Source organism: Apium graveolens, chromosome 3 (assembly GCF_009905375.1).
Source record: "Apium graveolens cultivar Ventura chromosome 3, ASM990537v1, whole genome shotgun sequence".
NCBI classification, from domain to species: Eukaryota; Viridiplantae; Streptophyta; class Magnoliopsida; order Apiales; family Apiaceae; genus Apium; species Apium graveolens.
The window spans coordinates 278,224,558-278,246,933 of record NC_133649.1 but is presented as its reverse complement, the minus strand read 5'-3'; the positions used below and the strand labels follow the sequence as shown (position 1 = coordinate 278,246,933).

The 22,376-nt window shown below is 36.9% G+C and overlaps 1 protein-coding gene and 1 pseudogene across 1 annotated transcript; one reads left to right on the top strand and one right to left on the bottom strand.

Annotated features, from left to right (window-relative positions):
* Nucleotides 1-3,479: 3,479 nt before the first annotated feature.
* On the bottom strand, nt 3,480-4,758 carry LOC141715065 (DEAD-box ATP-dependent RNA helicase 13-like). Its single transcript, XM_074518550.1, has 4 exons — nt 4,605-4,758; nt 4,233-4,502; nt 3,592-3,755; nt 3,480-3,506 (listed from the first exon to the last, which is right to left on the bottom strand). The coding sequence occupies exons 1-4, from the start codon at nt 4,756-4,758 to the stop codon at nt 3,480-3,482; spliced, it is 615 nt and encodes a 204-aa protein (XP_074374651.1).
* A 14,882-nt stretch (nt 4,759-19,640) lies between these two features.
* LOC141715064 (putative folate-biopterin transporter 9, chloroplastic) lies at nt 19,641-20,507 on the top strand (annotated as a pseudogene).
* Nucleotides 20,508-22,376: the final 1,869 nt, after the last annotated feature.

Here is a 22,376-nt window from a genome sequence, read left to right as displayed (position 1 = left end):
AACCTTGATCTCAGATGTGGTTGATTGAAGTGTAGGGTTAGTCACAGAATCATTTAGCACATTTGATTGAATTTGATAAGGCATAGATTGTGCAAACATGTTATTCCACATAGGCACATTGTATGGCATTTGAGGCATACTAAATGCAGTAAAATAAGGATTATTAATATATGACATGTTTGCAAAATATGCATGGGGATTCTGATGAGACATAATAGGCATGGCATGTAGAGGTGACATAGACATGTTAGACATGGAGGGATTTGAAGACATGGGAGCATTTTTAACAGATTTGCAATTATCAGATAGGTGATTAACACTTTTACAATGCACACAACTTTTTCTAGGAGCATACCTATCAGGTGTGTAATTGTTATGTTTATTAATCCCTACCTTCCCATTTCTTTTAGATTTTCTTTTAGTTTCCTTCTTATCCTCAACCAACTTAAGCCTATTTTTCAGCTGATCTAAAGTCATGTGTCCTATATTCACCTTACTGACATCTTTGGATGTGCTAGCTCCTTCTTTGACAAAGTTCTTGAGAGTTGAATCATTCTTCTTATTGAGATTTTTATTTTTAAAATTACTTGCCTGTTTTAATTGATGAGCCTTCAACGGATGCTCCTTTTCTTCCTTCAACGGATAACTTTCATCATCCGTTGATTCCACATCCGTTGACAATCCATCAATTCATTCTAACTCCTTTTTGTTTTTCTTCCAGGCATCCTCACAGAATGATTCAATTCCCTGAACCTTGGCAATCTGAACGCTAACATCCCTAGATGTTTTCCAGGCCTTGATTACCTCTTGCTCACTTTCTAACTGTTTAGAAAGAATTTCTACTTTCTTAACAGCTTCTTCTAGTTCACTTTCAACAGTCAAGCATTTAAATTTAATCTTTTCAAGCTCAATTACCTGATTCTCTAACACAGCATTCCTATCACTTAGAAACACATTATTTTCTTTGATCCTAGTATTTTCTTTAGCTAGTGATTTAAGGGAAACACGCAAATGATATAATTCATTGGACATATCATTTATGGCTTCATTGCATTCATGTTTAGAAAGCTGAGAGAGATCAGTAGTAATTACCTGGTTGCTTGATGAACTAGTTTCATTTTCATCAGAATTAGCCATCAGGGCTAGGTTGACATATTCCATATCATCATCTTCATTGACCCCATCTGCTGCCCAATCATCTTGAGTGAGAAAAGCTCTTTCCTTTTGTTCGAGCAAATCAAAATACTTCTTTTTGTAATCAACTTGCTCAAATTTCTTTTTATCAGAGGTTGGCTTCCTACACTCACTTGCAAAGTGTCCACTAATGCCACAGTTGTAACATTTAAACTTTGATTTGTCCACCATATTTTTGTTTGGCTTAGTGAATTTTGTATTTTTCCAGAACTTCATCTTTGCAAACCTCCTGGACAGAAAAGCCAGAAGTTCATCAATATCATCAGAGTCATCCTGACTGAAATTGTCTTCATCCTCAGCTACTTGCTCTTTACCCTTGCTTGATTCTGATTTGCTTGTGCCAATTTTGAGACTTGGCATTGTCTTTTCCTCATTCCTCGCTTCAACCTTCTCATTGTCAGCTACAAGTGCAACTGATCCTCCTTTTCTCTTTCCCTTTTCCAACAGCTCATCTTGCTCCATCTCAAGTTCATATGTCTTCAAAATTCCATATAATCTTTCAAGTGTGAAGTCCTTATAATCTTGAGAATTTCTTAGAGAAACAGTCATAGGCTTCCATTCCTTTGGTAGAGACCTTAGAAATTTTAAATTGGAGTCCTTGACTTGGTAAATTCTCCCATACAGCTTCAATCCATTCAACAGTTTCTGAAATCTGTTGAAGGTATCATTCAATGATTCTCCTTCTTCAAAGTGAAAATATTCATACTGTTGAATGAGAAGCTGCATTTTGTTTTCTCTAACTAGCTCAGTGCCTTCACAGATAAGCTGCACGGTATCCCAAATTTCCTTAGCAGTTTGGCTGTTGATGACATTGTCAAACATATCTTGATCCAGGCCATTAAACAGAATGTTCATGGCTTTCTTGTCCTTGTGGACCTCTTCAATATCTTCAACAGTCCATTTTGCCTTTGGCTTGGGAATAGACTGTCCAACAACAACTGTTGCAGTAGCAGCCGTTGCCACCTTGTGTGGGATGTGAGGACCATTCTCAATGCAGTTGATGTAGCTTTCATCTTGAGAGAGAAGATGTAAATGCATCTTCACCTTCCAGTGATGATAGTTATCTCTTTCCAGGATTGGAATCTTTATACCAATATCCTTCTTATTCATGATGTTAGCAGAATGGATCTTTAAACTCTTTGTATGTTAAGAGAAAGCTTTGATACCAATTTTTATTCCCAGTGGACTAACAATGAGATTTACAGAAGGGGGGTTGAATGTAAATCTCAAAACTTTTTCAAGTTTTGAGCAGTTTCTAAGGCTAAGTGTTTTTGAGAACAAGTGTGTGAATTGCTTGAAGCTAATACAGACAGATATATATTCAAACACAAATGTAAAGAACACAAAGAACTTAAAAACTTTTCTGGTGGATTTGTTGTTCCACCAGAGATGTGTTATTTCAGAAAATCTGTGATTTAAAGAATTAAATCACAGTTGCTTCCTAGTACATACTAGATGATTTTCTCTCTGGATATTTCTAAACAGCTCAGGAAAATTCTTATCTAATTACTAGATGCTACTTGGTTTATATATCACCAAGTTTAAAGTGAAGACAAAACTGTAAAATACAATTAAAAAGATTCTTCACATGTTTCTTCTTCATTTCTCTATCAAATGCAATTTAGGCTTGGCTGTAGATCTTTGAATACTTCCTTGTTTGCATCAGAATGGAAATGCTGTATTTTCTTGATTCCTCCTAGAGGCTTCCACATTCCAGTTTGTCTCTGTCAACCCATGAGCCTCTGTCAGCTTGTGAATTGTCACTATCAACTGCTAATGAACTAAGCATCCGTTGAAGCTTTCATCCGTTGATGCCTTATCCGTTGATGCCTTATCCGTTGAGGCTTTATCCGTTGATGCATTATCAGTTGAAGTCTTTATCCGTTGAAGCACTTATCCGTTGATGGATATTATCCGTTGAAGCATTAGAGACATCCGTTGAAGCTTTGTTTCTTATCCGTTAAAGGTCTTCAATATCCGTTGATACTTCTTCACTTATACAAAATTACAAGGCATGAAATATTTATAATTAGCCCTCTTATTTGCATATCCACTAGTAGTCAACATGACTGATAATTTCCTATAACATCTAAGAATTACAACTTGAATCCAGAGAATGAAATGTGCTACAATACTAAACTTATTGCTAAGTAAAGCTACTCCTTCAACGGATAGCCAAGATGGTCTTATCCGTTGAGGCTACAAACACTAGATTTCTACTTAAGTGTTTTGTTTAACTTATCATCAAACTAATACATATATTCCTAACAAAGTGTTTTTCCAGATCATATTTTGGCTGCACCTATAACATCCTGCAATGAGAATTAAAACATTAAGTACATTCAATTCATCGTCACTCGTTCAGAAGCCTGACATAACATACAATTTGGTATCAACCTTTCCTTGATGTGTAGCTGCCAGAATGCAAGCTTTCTGTATTGGCGTAGGCTCCTTAAATTTAAGCCTGTATATTGATTTCATGATCAAGGGATGAAGTCTCAGTTCATTCCACGCATAAAATTCACCATCCTCAAATGCATCCTCTTCTGGAACATCCGGAACTGTAATTGCATAACCACATTATTCTAACATAGCCACTTACAATTTTAATATGTAAAAAGAATCCGCATTGATACACCAAAATTCTACTTCATTTCCAATCACTTAACTAAGCAAACACTGAAATACACCAAAACTATCTCAGCATCATATAACACAACTACTTGCATAAGCGAAAGCTATTCTACACTACTGTAATTACCTCAGCATTTCAAAATCTAATATACACTACTGTAATTACCTCAGCATTATAATACGGAGCATATATAAAACTAGAAAATATTAGAATTAACACACTTACACAAGCAAAAGCTAATTTACACTACCGTAATTACCTCAGCATTACAAAATCTAATATACACTACCGTAATTACCTCAACATTACAAAATGGAACGTACATAAAACTACATAATATTAGATTAACACAACTCAAATCATTAAATTTACGGAAATAAATTCAATTAACGACAATCCTAACATGTTACGACTTTCGCAACCTCCCATTTCTCCCTAACTTTCTTCTTCTTCCTACTCCTCTTCATCATTTTCTTATTCGTACTCTTCACTTCCTTATCCTCCTCACCGCCACATTCACCTTCATCCTCAACATTACCAACACCTTTCTCATCATCACCGCCTACATTACCACTCTCACTCGCTTTTCGCTTCTTTGATTTCACCTCCTCTTCAAATTTAGGTATCTCCAACCCATACGCCGACTCGTCAATTTCCTCGAGCGATAAAAAACCTAATCAAACACAAACTCAAACCCTAGAATCTCATAAAATCGACAAAGTTGAATATATTAATGACGTTATAAATAGAGTACCGCCGTCGAGTTCGTTAGTACCGGCGACAATAGAGAAGGTGTCATCGGTGGAGGTGAACTCGGGGAGAGAAGAGTGCCAGGGGAGTGAGTCGAGGCAGTCGAGTTGTTCTGAGTCGACTCGGGAAACTCGTCTAGGTTTTCTCCTTTTTTGGGGTTTAGATTGAAGTGAAGACATTGGTGAGTTTGAGTTGAACGACCTGCGTCTGGCGGTCTCCTATTAAGAATTGTATTTCTATTATTAGGGCAGGGGCTGTTAATAAAACACACTATTCATTTACCTAATTTTAACTCCTATTCAACCGTAGGATTAACTGTAAAATTTAGATTTAAAACAGAAATTTACAATAACTATTGGTATTTAATACTAGCTCTAAAGCCCGCACGTACATGTTCTAAATTACACGGAAATGTTATTTTAATTGAAGTTGTTGACGGTATATTCATATTGTCTTCAGGTGGATAATAGATGATTTATTTGTTTATTTTTATAATGAGTAGTTTTTGGGGTATGATGACATCAGTGCAGAATATGTTCTCCAACATTTAATATTAAGTTAAAACAACATTTGTAATGTATTCCTTATTGTCTACTGGGTGATATATATGGATTATGTTACGGAAATGTATGTGATTGTTTGAATTACTGCAGAATATAATAATTTATTCATATATACTTTTAATTTATAACTATTATTTGAATTTAAGTCTTTTTAAATTTTTATTTTTGGCTTTAATAAATCTCTCCCCCCCTTATTCAGTATTAATAAATACACAACTCTGGACATGTTTAGCGCCTTCGGCGACAATATAGACGGTGTCGTCGGTGGAGGTGAACTTGGGGAGAGAAGTGTGCCAAGGGAGTGAGTCGAGGCGGACGAGTTGTTCTGAGTCGACTCGGGAAACTTGTTTAGGTTTTCTCTTTTTTTGGGGTTTAGATTAAAGTGAAGACATTGGTGAGTTTGAATTGAACGGCTTGCGTCTGGCGCTCTCCTGTTAAGAATTGTATTCCTATTACTAGGGCAGGGGCTGTTAATAAAAACACACTATTCATTTACCTAATTTTAACTGCTATTTAACCGTTGGATTAACTTTAAAAAATAGATTTTAAAAAAAGTAAGCCAGCAATATATTAAAAATACCAAACGGCACTTACATACAGAGTAATGCCAAAAATGATATATAAAATTGTTACAAAATGATGTGTAACGATTTATATGTCATTATGAAATTATTTTATTAGTGCTTTTGATATAAATATAATGGGGGTCCATTTTCATTTAACCAATAAAAAATTGACAAGTAGCATTTTATAAATTTTTTTGGCAATCAATTTGACGCCCTAGCATTTTTATTTTATTTTATCGTAAGGAACGCGCAGTCGTTACCTTTCGGATGCACACTTGATAAATCCCACAGCTCACGCAATAGCCGACAAACCACATAAACCAAGATAAATCACATTAACCAACTGAGCCAACTATTGCGAGTAATACCTAGCATTTTTTCTTACATGAAATAGAGATTCTGAACAAACTACCACTCAAAAGATATATACTAAACTTGAACGAGACCTAACCAAAGACATGACTCGGTAAAACATCAACAAGAGATTACTAACTTGATACTTGAAAACATTAGGGACCTTGAACCTACTAATCTTCAAATAACTTCCAATTCTAACATTATTAAATCTGAACCGCCGTGTCATCGTCTAGATTTATAAATTCATCTTGAAACCTAATTGAATTTGAAGAACTTCCAATCTTAAAGTTACTATCAAGAGCCGTAGATTGAGTAGAAAAGTCATAGTGCGGAAACTGAACATTATTAACTCATTCATTTTGAACCAAGTTGTCAGATGCACCATCAACTTTGCCTTACCCTTGTCACCAACTTCCACCCACTCACTGTTATTAACCAAAGATGGAGGAACCAGGTATCTTATGACAATGCCATGCGTAACGTTAACTGGTGGATGATCTCTCAGCATGATGATTCTCAAGTTGAAGTTGATAACCTATATCATCATGAGTTTGTTCATTCATGAACTGAATATTATTTGCACCCGTTAATATATCATTTTGCAGGGCAACTTCATTGATAATATTAACGTTCGCATGATATTACCATGTGCATTCACTCACAAAGGCATGTCAAACAATAAATGAAAAACTGATTCATGAATCTGCATAAATTCATCTTGATTTATTGCCTAATTTTAGATTTGTTGTCACACTTAAAATGTAAAACCAATTTCATTGTCAAACAATCATACATACCACACAGAGAATAACTTTTATAGTATCAGACCAAATTATACATTATGACTACAATAATATAACGACTTAAAATTAAAAAGGGACATTCAACATCCTTGTACCAAGTACATTATACATCACAAGACATTGCCTTTTTCCTCACCAACTGAGCTAAACAAACAATGAAAAAGATATAGCAATAGCAACACAACAAATGAAATGACTGTTTAATTACAAACACAGAGCGACAACAAGAAAATAAATCCCCCAAATAAATTTAGATAATAATATATTCCAACCTCAACAAGATGAATCTGTCCACCAGACATAAGCTCCCAAATCCTTCCCGGAGTCCCAACAACAATCTCAGGCCTTGCTTTTAAAAGTCTTTCCTGTTTTTATGTTGACATCCCACCAACAATAGGGACGACCCTAATATTGGTATCTTTGGCTACTTCTTTCAGATGATCATGGACCTACAAAAATACAAGCTAATAACACTGCAAGATACCCAGACTCTAAAGACAAAAGAGAGAAAACTAAATTTGCAAGCTTAACTCGGTATATTTTTTCTTGAAAATGGTTTTGGATTTATTGTGGCTTGTGTGCTCCTGCTTTATGCTGATGGTTGTAGAATTAGTCATTGTTCGATTCGTAACATCCTAAATTATGGATATATTATAGTTTGGAAATAACATAATTAAGTTACCATATAGCCTATTTCATTTTTAACAACAAATCAGTTTGCTAGGGTCTTGAATGACTAAGAGAAAATTTTAATGGATCTTAACGTGGATGTGGTTAATTATACTTCCATCAAAAGTAGGCTGTTGAATCTGTAGAGAATAAAAGGTAGTTGTGTTGTGTATATGTTGTGTACTTGATGATTTCATGAACAAAACACCTTGGTAGATTTTACTTAGTGAAAATATGTTGCACTCGACGGATAAGATTTATAGTCCCGACGGATGACTCAATATAGTCCCGACGGATGATGACTTATTATCCATCGAGTGAGTAGCTTATGTAATAATAAGTCTGTAGCAAATTTCTGCATACACATTGTTTAGAATCTGTAGTAGTATTTGAGTCATGATTGACTTTAATTAGATATGCAGAATAGGTTGATTAATTGTACATAGATGATGTCTTATAATTCTGCATAAGTGAAATAAAGTCATGTGCCTGATTGCTACCTGACGGATAAACAACAATGAATTCCACGGATGATCAACAACCCGACGGATGATCAATAACTCGACGGATGATCATGAACACGACGGATAAAGAATTTAAATATCTGTTGACAGTGATAACACAGTCACATGCGTCGAGTAGATACAAATGGAATGTGGTAGCCTATTCAACTGGGTTTCGAGAACAAAGAAGCATTGCCATTTCCATGTTATTATGAAGATATTCAAAGATGCTAGAATAGAGTAATGAAGTAGTATTGTAATAGACTAGATAATTTTTGTTTTATTATCCTGTCTCATTACTTTGTAATCTTGGTGATATATAAACCAAGAAGTAGCAACTAAGGAATTATCTAAGAGACACAAGCAGAGAAACATTTGTAAGCAGAATTCTTAGCATTTCTCTGCATTCTTAGTTGTTCAACATTTGTAAGCAGCTGTGAGCTTTTTGCACACAGGGTTCTCTCGATATATATTATATATCTCTGGTGGAATCATTCAAATCCACCAGAAAGTTTTTAAAGACTCTTGTTTTTAAATACTTGTGTTTTGATTCATTTAAGTAACTATTCCACATTGTGCTAATCAATTCACACTTATATATATATTCGAGTTAGAACATTTTTAATCAAGAAAAAGTTTCAAGAATTCCATTCAACCCCCCTTCTGTAATTCTTGTTATATTGTTAAGGGACTAACAATTGGTATCAGAGCAAGCTCTTAACAAACAAAGAGTTTAAAGATCAAAACAATACAGCAAGATGAACAAGAAGGATGTTGGAGTCAAAATTCCATTTCTGGATAAAGATAATTACCATCATTGGAAGGTAAAGATGCATCTTTATTTGCTTTCTCAAGATGAGGCCTATGTGGACTGCATAGAAAGATGCCCTCATGTTCCAATGAGAGCTGTAACTGGAAATGAGCCATCTGTCCTCAAGCCAAGGCATGAATGGTCTGATCCTGACATTGAACAAGTCAGGAAGGATAAAAAGGCCATGAAATCCTGTTTAATGGAGTTGATGGTGATATGTTTGGCAACATTATCCACTGTAAAACTGCCAAGGATGTTTGGGATACAATACAGATCATCTGTGATGGCACTGAGCAAGTTAGAGAAAACAAGATGCAGCTACTGATTCAGCAATATGAGCATTTTCATAGTGAAGAAAGTGAGTCTCCCACTGACATTTTTAGTAGGTTTCAAAAACTGCTAAATGATCTAAAGCTGCATGGAAGGGTCTATCAGACAAAAGACTCCAATCTGAAATTCCTTAAATCTCTTCCAAAGGAATGGAAACCAATGACAGTCTCATTAAGAAACTCACAAGATTATAAGGAGTTTAATTTGGAGAGACTGTATGGCATCCTGAAAACTTATAAGCTTGAAATAGAGCAAGATGAGAGGATGAAGAGAGGAAAGAAGAAAGGAGGATCCATTGCACTAGTTGCTGAGTTGGAAAAAGAGAAGGAAGTGAAGATGGAAGCTGTTGAGTCAACTTCAAGGGTCTGTGAAAGCAAGGGCAAGGGGCTTGCAGTAGAAAGTGAAGATTCTTTGAGCCAAGATGACATGGAAGACATTGATGAACACTTAGCATTTCTTTCTAGAAGATTTGCCAAGCTCAAGTTCAAAAAAGAACTTTGGAGCAGCCAAGCCAAATAGAAACATGGTGGATAAATCAAAATTCAAATGTTTCAAATGTGGCTTGGCAGGGCACTTTGCCAGTGAGTGTAGGAAGTCAGATTCCAATAAGAAAAAGTTTGAGCCTGTGGATTACAAGCAAAAATACTTTGAGCTTCTCAAACAAAAGGAAAGGGCTTTCATTACACAAGAAAATGACTGGGCAGCAGATGGTCTGGATGAAGATGAAGATGTCAGCTATGTCAATCTAGCCCTAATGGCCAAGTCTGATGAAACAGAAATAAGTTCTTCAAGTAATCAGGTAATTACTACAAACCTTGCACATTTATCTAAAGTTGAGTATAATGATGCTATAAATGACATGTCTGCAGAGTTATATCATTTGCGTGTTACACTTAAGTCTCTTACTAAAGAAAATGCTAAAATCAAAGAAAACAATTTGTTCTTAAGTGAGAGGAATAATGTGCTTGAGTCTCAGTTCATTGATTTTGAAAAGTTAAGAATTGAGTGTAAGATTGCCAAGGAGGAATTAACTGAGTCCTTGAAGAAAGAAGAAATTTTGAAGAAGCAGTTTGAGCGTGAACATGAGGAGATTACGACATGGAAAACATCTAGGGATGTCCATGCTCAAATCACCAAAGTTCAAGGAATTGAGTCTTTCTGTGATGCAGTCTGGAAAAAGAACAAAGAGAAATTAGAACCAAATTTGGTGGATGGAGTGCTAACAGATGTAGACTCGACAGATGATATGGATCATCCGTCGGATAATAAAAAGGGTTATCCGTCGAATGATGAAAATCCTCATCCGTCGGCTGTGAGCAAGCCTATCAGTAAAGCCAAACTTGTTAAGCTGAATGAGAAGTATGGATCTGTTTCCAAGAACTTTGTTTCAGGAGAATCGAGTCAGGTTAAGAAAGGGAAAAAGGCTAATATTGGTCACATGACTGTCAAACAGTTAAGTGACAGACTTGAAAAGATTGAGGTAAAAACAGAGGCCAAAAATAAAAATAATAGAAATGGTAAAGTAGGGATTAACAAACATAATAACTACACACCTGATAAATATGCTCCTCGAAAAATCTATGTCAAGTGTGGTAGTGTAAATCATCTGTCTGTTAATTGCAAATCTGCCATGCCTACTTCCATGTCTGTGCCACCTCACTTTCCTAACTTGAATGTCATGCCTCCCATGCCTATGAATGCTATGTCTACACAGAATATGAATGCACATTTTGCTAATATGTCATTTGCACCTAATCCTTATTATGCTGCATTTAGTATACCACAAATGCCATTTAATATGCCTTACTGGAATAACATGTTTACTAATAGCATGACATTCCCTGTTGATTATAATATGCATGATAATTCTATTGCAATGAATGGTTTTAAACGCCCAACTCAAATGACCAAGGATGAATCTGATATCCCCAAGTCAAATGAGATAAAGCCTAGGACACAGAAAAAGAAAGCTAACAAGGCAGGACCCAAAGAAACTTGGGTACCAAAATCAACTTGATTTGATTTTGATGTGTGCGTGGAAATAGAAAGAATCTTTGGTACTTGGATAGTGGTAGTTCAAGACACATGACTGGTGATTCTACCCTGCTCATAGAGTTCAAGGAGTGAGCTGGCCCAAGTATTACTTTTGGAGATGACAGCAAGGGTTATACTGTGGGATATGGCTTGATTTCAAAGGACAATGTCATCATTGAGGAGGTTGCCTTAGTGGATGGTCTCAAACACAATCTGTTGAGTATCATCCAGCTTTGTGATAAAGGCAACTCAGTAACCTTCAACTCAGAATCCTGTGTTGTGACTAATAAAAGAAGCAACAAAGTGGTTCTCACTGGTGTGAGAAAAGGAAATGTGTACTTAGCTGATATCAACTCATCTAATGCAGAATCTGTTACTTGTCTTCTCAGTAAATCAAGTCAGGATGAAAGTTGGATGTGGCACAAGAAGCTATCCCATTTAAACTTCAAGACCATGAATGAGCTAGTAAAGAAAGAACTGGTTAGAGGCATTCCTCTAGTGGAGTTTTCTAAGGATGGATTGTGTGATGCCTGCCAAAAAGGGAAGCAGATTAAAGCATCATTCAGGAAGAAACTTGATTTAACAATTGAAGAACTTTTACAACTGCTACACATGGATTTGTTTGGACCAGTCAATGTGTTGTCTATCTCAAGGAAAAGATTTTACCTAGTAATTGTAGATGATTTCTCAAAGTTCTCTTGGACATATTTCCTAAAGTCTAAAGATGAGGCTAGTGAAATCATCATCAATCACATAAGGCAAGTCAATAATCATCCTGATTTCAAGGTTAGAAGAATCAGGAGTGACAATGGAACTGAGTTCAAGAATTCTGTCATGAGAGCATTTTGTGAGGAAAATGGGATTCTGCATGAGTTTTCAGCAGCAAGAACTCCACAACAGAATGGAGTAGTGGAAACGAAGAACATATCACTTATTGAAGCTGCAAGGACAATGCTTGAAAAATCCAAACTGCCAACATATTTCTGGGCTGAAGCTGTAAATACTGCATGCTACACTCAGAATATTTCACTAGTTAATTAAGCAAGATGCATGACTCCCTATCAATTGTTCAAGAATAAGAAGCCAACTCTAAATTTTCTTCATGTCTTTGGCTACAAATGCTATATTCTGAGAAATCAAACTGATCAAAATGGGAAGTTTGATGCTAAAGCAGATAAAGGAATTTTTCTTGGATATGCTGTTGGTAAAGCATATAGTCTACAATCTAAGAACCAACATTGTTGTGGAATTAATACATGTTGTGTTTGATGATAAAAAGATTGAAGGACTGCATGATGGAGATTACCATGAGAGCCTCAAATTTGACAATGTGGAGATGGTTAGTGATGACAATGATGATGAAAGTGATCAAAAAACAGTATCTAAGGATAATGCAGAAAAATTACTACCAATGAAGCACAAAACTCAACATCTGTCGAGTTGCATAATGCTTCATTGGTCGGGAGGCAATCTGTGTTATCCGTCGGGAGACAACCAGCTTCATCCGTCGGTACTCAAAATTCACTATCCGTCGGGTTATCAAGAGAATCTGGAAATCAAGATAGATCACCTATAGAAAGTTTCCCTTTCTCAAATCAAAGATCCACACACTCAGGGGGAGTTTCTAATAGTCAAAACTCAATCACAAATCAAGACAATAATGATGCCTATTCATCTAGAGCTAACAAAGAAAATGGACAAAAGATCACCCCTTTGAGCTAATAATTGGTGATGTTTCTTCTAGAGTTCAAACCAGGAGAGCAACTCAAGAAGAATGTCTATACAGCAGCTTTCTTTCCAAGGAAGAACCAAAGAAGTTAGAAGAAGCTTTGTGTGATCCTGATTGGATTTTAGCTATGCAGGAGGAGCTAAACCAATTTGAAAGGAATAATGTATGGAAGCTGGTGCCCAAGCCTAAAGGAAAGAATCCAATAGACACCAAATGGGTATTCAGAAACAAGATGGATGAAAATGGCATAGTAGTCAGGAACAAAGCTAGATTGGTTGCTAAGGGCTATTGTCAACAAGAAGGAATAGATTTTGATGAAACATTTGCTCATATTGCAAGACTTGAAGCCATCAGAATCTTCTTAGCCTATGCAGCTCGTGCCAATTTCAAGGTCTATCAAATGGATGTCAAAAGTGCCTTTCTGAATAGATTTTACTTAGTGAAAATATGTAGCACTCAACAGATAAGATTTATAGTCCCGACGGATTACTCAATATAGTCCCGACGGATGATGACTTATTATCCATCGAGTGAGTAGCTTATGTAACAATAAGTCTATAGCACATTTCTGCATACACATTGTTTAGAATCTGTAGTAGTATTTGAGTCATGATTTACTTTAATTAGATATGCAGAATAGGTTGATTAATTATACATAGATGATGTCTTGTAATTCTGCATAAGTGAAATGAAGTCAAGTGCCTGATTGCTACCCGACGGATAAACAACAATGAATTCGACGGATGATCAACAACCCGACGGATGATCAATAACTCAACGGATGATCATGAACCCGACGGATAAAGAATTTAAATATCTGTTGACAGTGACAACACAGTCACATGCGTCGAGTGGATGCAAATGGAATGTGGTAGCCTATTCAACTGGGTTTTCGAGAACAAAGAAGCATTGCCATTTCCATGCTATTATGAAGATATTCAAAGATGCTGGAATAGAGTAATGAAGTAGCATTGTAATAGACTAGATAATTTTTGTTTTATTATCCTGTCTCATTACTTTGTAATCTTGGTGATATATTAACCAAGAAGTAGCAACTAAGGAATTATCTAAGAGACACAAGCAGAGAAACATTTGTAAGCAGAATTCTTAGCATTTCTCTGCATTCTTAGTTGTTCAACATTTGTAAGCAGCTATGAGCTTTTTGCACACAGGGTTCTCTCGATATATATTATATATCTCTGGTGGAATCAATTAAATCCACCAGAAAGTTTTTAAAGACTCTTGTTTTTAAATACTTGTGTTTTGATTCATTTAAGTAACTATTCCGCATTGTGCTAATCAATTCACACTTATATATATTCGAGTTAGAACATTTTTAATCAAGAAAAAGTTTCAAGAATTCCATTCAACCCCCCTTCTGTAATTCTTGTTATATTGTTGGGACAAACAAGCTGCAAATTTCAATTTCACGTATCCTAAGCTAATTTTGGAACTTTACTTGTATTGATAAAAAGTGATACTGAGATTCGAACAAACAAGAACTTTGATTGATAAAAAGGACTGTTGAGGTTCAAAGCAAGCAACAACCTTTGAGTGATTCTTTTTATGTTCCTCTTTACTTTACAGTTTTGGAAATTGGAAAGTTTGTCTCATGCTTCTGATCTGGTTTATCACAAATCTAGGCAAAGTGACAACTTGTAAGCAACATAAATATATTGATGTAAACATGATTAATATGGAGTTTAAGTAATGGAACTTTAATAGTGAATTCTCTGACAATGAAAATAGGATAAACTTATAATTTGCACAATAATATGCTTGTACAGTATTTTATTGTCACTTTTGTTGGCTTTAATCTAAACCTAGTTTAGTTATGTTGGTTTTTAAAATAAGTCAACTGCAATATACGTATTTGTAGCATGAAGAATAGGTCAAAAGTGGTAGAGTATCAGTAGGAGAGTAGTGGAGAATTAAAAGGAGCGGAACCTGATTTGTAGCAGCCATTTTGCATCAGTTAGCTGTAGTTTTCTATATGTATTAGTTTCATTCATTTCATGTAGTTAAGTCTGATGTATTTCGCTTTCAGTTTAATATAAAACGAGTGCTACTCATACTTCATGTCAAACAGCTAGTAAGTTTCCTACAATCTGGTATCAGAGCCAATATTTGGTGAATGCCAAAGTATATGCCTAGACAAAAAAAACAAACACAGATGGAGCCAAACAAAAGTAGAGAGAATACTGTCACCCTGAACTACCCTATATTAACCAAGGTCAACTACACAACATGGGCTTTGAAAATGAGAGTGTTTATGCAAGCCCATGATATATGGGAGACCACTGAACCTAAGGACCACAAGGCTACTTATGACGAGAAAAAGGATAAGGTAGCGCTGGCAGCAATCTACCAAGGTATTCTTGAGAATGTGCTACTGCCACTGGTAGAGAAGAAATTGGCAAAAGAAGCCTAGGTTGCGATCAAAATGGCAAAAGAAGCCTAGGTTGCGATCAAAACGATGAGCTTGGGTGTAGATAAGGTGAGAGCAGCAAATGCCCAGACATTAAAAGCTGAATTTGAGTCTCTGCAAATGAAGGAAACTGAACCCCTGGATGAGTTTTATATGAAATTAAATGATTTGGTTACTAACATCTCAGCTTTGGGTGAGAAGGTGGAGGAAACATATGTGGTAAAGAAATTGTTGAGAGTTGTTCCCTCGAAATTCCTTCAAATTACCTCAGCCATTGAGCAATTTGGAGATCTTGAGGAGATGTCAGTAGAAGAAGTGATAGGTTCACTAAAGGCTCACGAAGAAAGGTTACGTGGAAAATCGAGGTGAATGAGGGAAAGCTTCTACTAACAGAGGAAGAATGGAGGAAAAAGGAAAATGCGGAGGGGCAACTCCTACTCACTAGAGAGGAATGGTTAAAAAAGGCTAGCAAAGAAGGATATAAAGTAACGAGTGATAACTGTGGAAGGGACACAAGTCGGGGGGGGCGTGATCGGAGCAGAGTTAGGTGTTTTAACTGCGGTGCTTATGGACATTACCAGGCGGAGTGTCGTAAACCACAAAGAGACAAGGAACAAAAGCTGGAAGCAAACTTGACACAAATTGCTAAAGACGAGTCAGCTCTATTGTTTTTGGAGCATGGAACCAAGGAGAAAAAGGTGATGTTGCTGAATGAAGATAAGTTGATGCCAACAATAAAGTCTGCTATAGAGTACAAGGGAGAAGGGGACATCTGGTATTTAGACAATGGGGCTAGTAATCACATGACCGGAGATTGCTCTAAATTCAAGAAATTGGATGAGGTGGTAGCAGGACAAGTGAAGCTTGGTGATGGATCCACATTCAATATTAAAGGTAAGGGTCCCATTATTTTTAAATGTAAGAATGGTGAAGAAAGAATCTTAAATAATGTGTATTTTATACCCAATCTCTGCAATAATATAATAAGTTTGGGACAACTTTTTCAGGAGGGTAATAAGGTGATCATTAATGGTGAGTACCTGTGGATTTATTATATGTAGGAAGACTGTTGATGAGGGTTCAAAAGTCACAAAATCGATTGTATAAGATTGTTCTTAAACAAGAAGCTGAACTGTGTTTACTAACAAAGGCGGAGGAAGTAACCAGGTTATGGCATTCATGTTTAGGACACGTGAATTTTCAAGTGATGCATCTCATGTCAAGCAATAATCTGGAACATGGACTACCAGTGTTTGAAAGACCTAAGGAAGTGTGTAGTAGCTGTTTGATGTCAAAACAGGTTAGAAAACCATTCCCTTCTCATACAGACTTTGCTGCAAACAAGGTACTCGAGTTGGTTCATGGAGATATCTGTGGGCCTATCACACCCCCGACGCCCGCAGGTAATAAGTATTTTTTGTTGTTGGTGGATGATTTCAGCCATATGATGTGGGTCTATATGATCAAAACTAAAGATGAAGCTTTAAATATGTTTAAAAAATTTAAAGCAACGGTTGAAAAAAAATCAGAGAAGGGAATATAAGTGTTCAGAACTGACAGGGGAGGGGAATTTTGTTCGAAAGAGTTTTTGTCTCATTGTGAAGATGCAGGGATTCAACGCCATTTCACAGCCCCGTATTCACCGCAGCAAAATGGTGTTGTGGAGCGTAGAAACAGGACTGTAGCTGCTATGGCGAGAAGCTTATTGAATGAAAGAAGCGTACCATCAAATTTCTGGGGGGAGGCTGTCCGGCATGCTGTTTATTTGCTGAATAAATTACCTACTCGAGTTTTATCAAAGATGACTCCTCATAAAGCGTGGACAGGTAAGAAACCATGCTTTGCCTATTTGAAAGTGTTCGGTTGCGTGGCTTATATGAAAGTACCGAGTGTTCATCTCAAGAAACTGGATAATAGAAGTAAGAAGGTTGTTTATTTTGGTAAAGAACCTGGAACCGAGGCATTTCGCCTATGTGATCCAATTACAGGTGCAATACAAGTTAGTCGTGATGTGATTTTCGAGGAAGAAAAGAGTTGGAGGTGGACTGGCCAAGAATCAGGAGATTCTCACTTGTCAAACCCGTTAACAGTCACTGGTATACAGTCGGGAGTACAAGAAAATGGGGGAGTCGAAGATGATCAGTTCACAACACCACAGTCAAGGAGGTCGATCACTGAGGATTCACAGGAAACATAGAATGTGTCTGATAAAGCAAGTTACAGCAGTGGGTCTGTTGATTCGAGTAGTAGCAACAGTAGTGATCCTAAACATTTTAGGTTGCTCAGTGATATATACAATGAAACAGAGGAAATTGAAGCTGAAGATGAACTGTTGTTAAATGAGATTGAAGAACCTGCAATGTACGAACATGCAGTGAAGGAAAGGGCCTGGAAAGTGGCTATGCAGATTGAGATTGATGCAATCGAAAGGAATAATACTTGGGAGTTAATGGAGCTTTCCCCAGGACATAAAGCCATCGATCTAAAGTGGGTTTACAAGCTAAAGAAGGATACTTCTAGAAGGATTTTAAAGCACAAGGCTCGACTTGTGGCAAAAGGATATGTTCAAAAGTATGGCGTAGACTATGAGGAGGTGTTTGCTCCTGTCACAAGAATGGAGACGGTGCGGTTGCTATTGGCTTTGGCAGCTAAAAATGAATGGAAGGTTCATCACCTTGATGTTAAGTCAGCTTTTCTAAACGGAGAATTGCAAGAAGAGTGTTACGTAACTCAACCCAAAGGTTTCAAGAAGGAAGGGGAAGAATGTAAGGTGTACAAGTTGTCAAAAGCACTTTATGGCCTACGTCAAGCTCCTTGAGCTTGGTATTCACGACTGAGCAAGTATTTGGTTAAACTGGGATTTACCAAGTGTCCGTTTGAACATGTAGTTTACATCAAATATGAAGGAAATGAGGCTTTAATTGTAGGAGTGTACGTCAATGATTTATTGATAACAGGATCAGCAATATCAAACATTATTAATTTCAAGGAGCAGATGAAACAAGAGTTTGATATGAGTGATTTGGGAAAACTAGCATATTATATTAGAATTGAGGTTGAGCAAGGTGCGGGTTTTATAGAGTTGAGGCAAACTGCTTACCTTAAAAAGGTGCTAGAAAGAGCTGGTATGATCGATTGTAATCCTGTTCAATACCCCATGGAACCCAAAGTTTAGTTGCACAAAGATGAGAGTGGTAAGTTTGGTAACTCGACTCAGTTCAAGAGTATAGTTGGTGGTCTTAGATATCTGGTCCACACTCGACCAAATATTGCTTACTCAGTTGGAATAGTGAGTTGATATATGGAAAAACCAACTGTTCTTCATCTAGGAGCTGTCAAGAGAATATTACGCTACGTGAAGGGAACTTTAAACTATGGGCTGGTATACACCAAAGATCGGGGCGATTATCTATTGTCAGGGTTCTCAGACAGTGATCTTGCTGAAAACATTGATGACCAGAAAAGCACATGTGGCATGGCGTTGTACTTGAATGACAGCTTGATCACGTGGGTCTCACAGAAACAAAGATGCGTAGCATTGTCATCTTGTAAAGCGGAGTTTATGGCAGCTACTGCAGCTGCGTGTTAGGGCATCTGGTTACAGAAGGTTCTCAGTCAGATTTCGAATGTTGAAGCTGGTCCAGTGATTCTATATATTGTCAATAGGTCTACAATCGATTTATCTAAAAATCCCGTCTTCCATGGCAGAAGCAAACATATAGACATAAGGTATCACTTTATTCGTGAATGTGTTGAATAAGGTACAATCATCATCAAACATGTGACCTCAGACAAGCAACGGGAAGATGTGTTAACCAAGGCATTGCACACAGCAAAGTTCGAGAGTATGAGGAAATTGCTGGGAGTCAGAGTTCTCAAGTCTGTTTAGATTGAGGGGGAGTATGTTGGCTTGAATCTAAACATAGTTTAGTTATGTTGGTTTTTAAAATAAGTCAGCTGCAGTATACGTATTTGTAGCATGAAGAATAGGTCATAAGTGGTAGAGTATCAGTAGGAGAGTAGTGGAGAATTAAAAGGAGTGGTTCCTGATTTGTAGCAGCCAATTTGCATCAGTTAGCTGTAGTTTTCTATATGTATTAGTTTCATTCATTTCGTGTAGTTAAGTCTGATGTATTTCACTTTCAGTTTAATATAAAATGAGTTCTTCTCATACTTCATGTCAAACAGCTAGTAAGTTTCCTACAACTTTCAAATAAACTTGTCATGAACAGCAAATGCACATTTACTGTTTAGTGTGGTTAAGATGAATGCAACGTTATTCAATTCTTCTGCAGGTCTTGTCTTGGGGTTCATTGGCATTGATCCCAGTTGCTGGTAAAGCCCTTCCGATACTCATGGAATGCGTTCTTTTTGGTAACCTTGGAGCATCAATTATGGAGGTTGCCAATGATGCTCTTGTTGCATAATATGGCATTAAGAACAAAATAGCTGGTCTCCAATCTTATGCATTTATGGCCTTAGCTAGCGGAGGTATTCTAGGACACTTACTAGGTGGATATTCATTGTTAAGACTACCACCAAGATCCATGTGTCTAGCCTTTGCAGGTTTTCTCTCTTTGCAACTGACAATGTCTTTGGCCACTAAAGAAGAGTCTCTTGGTTTGGAAAAACCAATAAATCAAACTCTCATGAGCAAGTCAGTTTTTTATACTTTTAAGGAGCAGTATTCTGATCTAGTTGTTCCAATTAGCGAAGAGAATATTTCTCGCCCTCTTATTTGGATTTTAGCTTAATTTGCTCTAGTTCCTATCTTGTCAGGTTCCATCTTTTGCTATCAAACACAATGCTTAAACCTTAACCCTTCGATCATTGGAATGTCACGTGTTACTAGTCAAATTATACTTCTGTCAATGACCGTTCTTTATGGCCATTTCTGGAGAAATGTTCCTTTGAGAAAACTGATTGGAATGGTGCAGAGTTTATATGAAACTTCCCTGTTTTTGGACCTAGCATTGGTAAACCAATTCAACCTTAAGTTTGGAATTTCCAACGAAATCTTTACCCTTTATTTTTCTGGCATCACAGAAGCAATTGCAAAATTTAAGCTCTTACCATTTAAAATGCTCATTGCAAGTTTAGCTCCCCCTGGTTGCGAAGGGTCACTAATGTCATAGGATATAGGAGTAACACTTAAGCAGGTGATGGGTTATAACTACAGATAAGTGATTAAGCTAACCTAAACCAAAGCTAGCTTCAATACAAGCAACCAAGCTATCTCATGCTACCTACTACTATTCCCCATATGCCCCCCTGCTGGAACCTCTGCAACACCACCCTTTACCCCTAGCCTAGCCTAGTATCCTACTACATCCCTCCACTCCTTTTCTTTCACCCTCATCCTCCCAACACACAATTTATGCTTAGATTTTTTTGCCTCTCTTTATATATCCTCCTCCTCTTCCCTTAATTTTTTACTAGATACTAATACATCTTGCCTTCTTAAAAGTAGATTTACAACACCCCATATCTCCTCCTCCTTAATTAACCCTTCTAGCCCCTTATCTCTTTGTCTAATTTCGTTTGATTGGTTATTATCAATTAAAATCCAAGAATGGCACTGAATGGTACTGGGAAGGAAATGAGAATGCCATCTGGTGCCTCTTGGTCATAAGAAACCCTAGATCTTAATGACAACAACAATAACAACACTAGTCCTAATCATCATCACCACCTTTTTGAACATTATCACCGAGATCTATCAGATCGGTTCCAAGTGATGCCTATCTCTGTCGGATCTAAACTCAAATTCCCCACAAAATATCTTGAGTGCCTCAAGAACCATGCTGCTATAATCGGCGGCCATATCACTGACGGCTGCGGTGAATTTATGCCAAGTGGAGAGGACGGAACCCTAGAAGATCTCAAATGCGCTGCATGCAACTGTCACCGCAACTTCCACCGTAAAGAATCAACTAATCCATATGTTACCGACACTTCTGAGTTTTCAAGAACCACCGCAGTTCATCGACTTCCGCTCCCACTCCCAGCTCCAATGCCTTCCCCATTGACTAACCGACACCGAAATGTTCATAATCATACCCCGCTTAATATGCATTCAAAACACCATGAGACTGAAAGAATTGTTTGCATTGGGCTGTATCAAACTCAAGGGCATTATCCTAGCGAAACATTTTAATGTCATCCTGGAAATGGGTTTTGACATATTTAAAGTAAGTCTGCAAGGTTTGTAAAATGTCTGATTTTTGTTGTAATAAGCATGTAAGGTAATTTTGTAAATTTAGCCATAGGACAAGTGATGCATACCTTGTCTGATTGTTGCAATTTGGACTGGAAAGGGATGTATTTGATATTAGATAGAGGAGCATGCCCAAGACGGTGGTGCTACAACTCTGTGGAGTTAGATAAATCAATGAAAAAAGTAGGGGCAACAGTTGTGTTGCACATAGGTTTGGAGTGCAGAGTAGTAAACCATTGAGCAGGTAATGTCATGGTTGGAGTGCAGAGTAGTAAATCATTGAGCAGGTAATGTCATGGTCAGGTGATTGATCAAGTAATCTAACCCGTTATTTGCTTCCCCTGTTTGATATATTTGAGATGTCATGTCTAATCTGATTTGTGTTTAGTTTTCAGATTTAACAATAGGACATATCAGGACTTACTGAAATCAGAACTTACTGAAGTCAGAACTTAATATCAGAACTTAAGGCGTCAGAAGATATATATCAGGACTTAAGTGCGGGAAGACTTCAGATAAGGAATGCGGCTGATTTACAGGAGAAAATCCGGACTAAAACAAAAGAAGATATGCATGAAGAGTTAGAGGACTAGAAGACTTGTAGAAGATATCTGATTGATATATTTAAGGAGACAGAATTATATTCCATATCAATTAGAATATATCTTGTAATTGTGTACTATATAAACACAGCTTAGGGTTTACACTATATGTGTTATCATTGTCGATAAATATTATTCATTATAACCTAACAGCTCTTAGTAATATTGTTCATCACTGAGAGAGA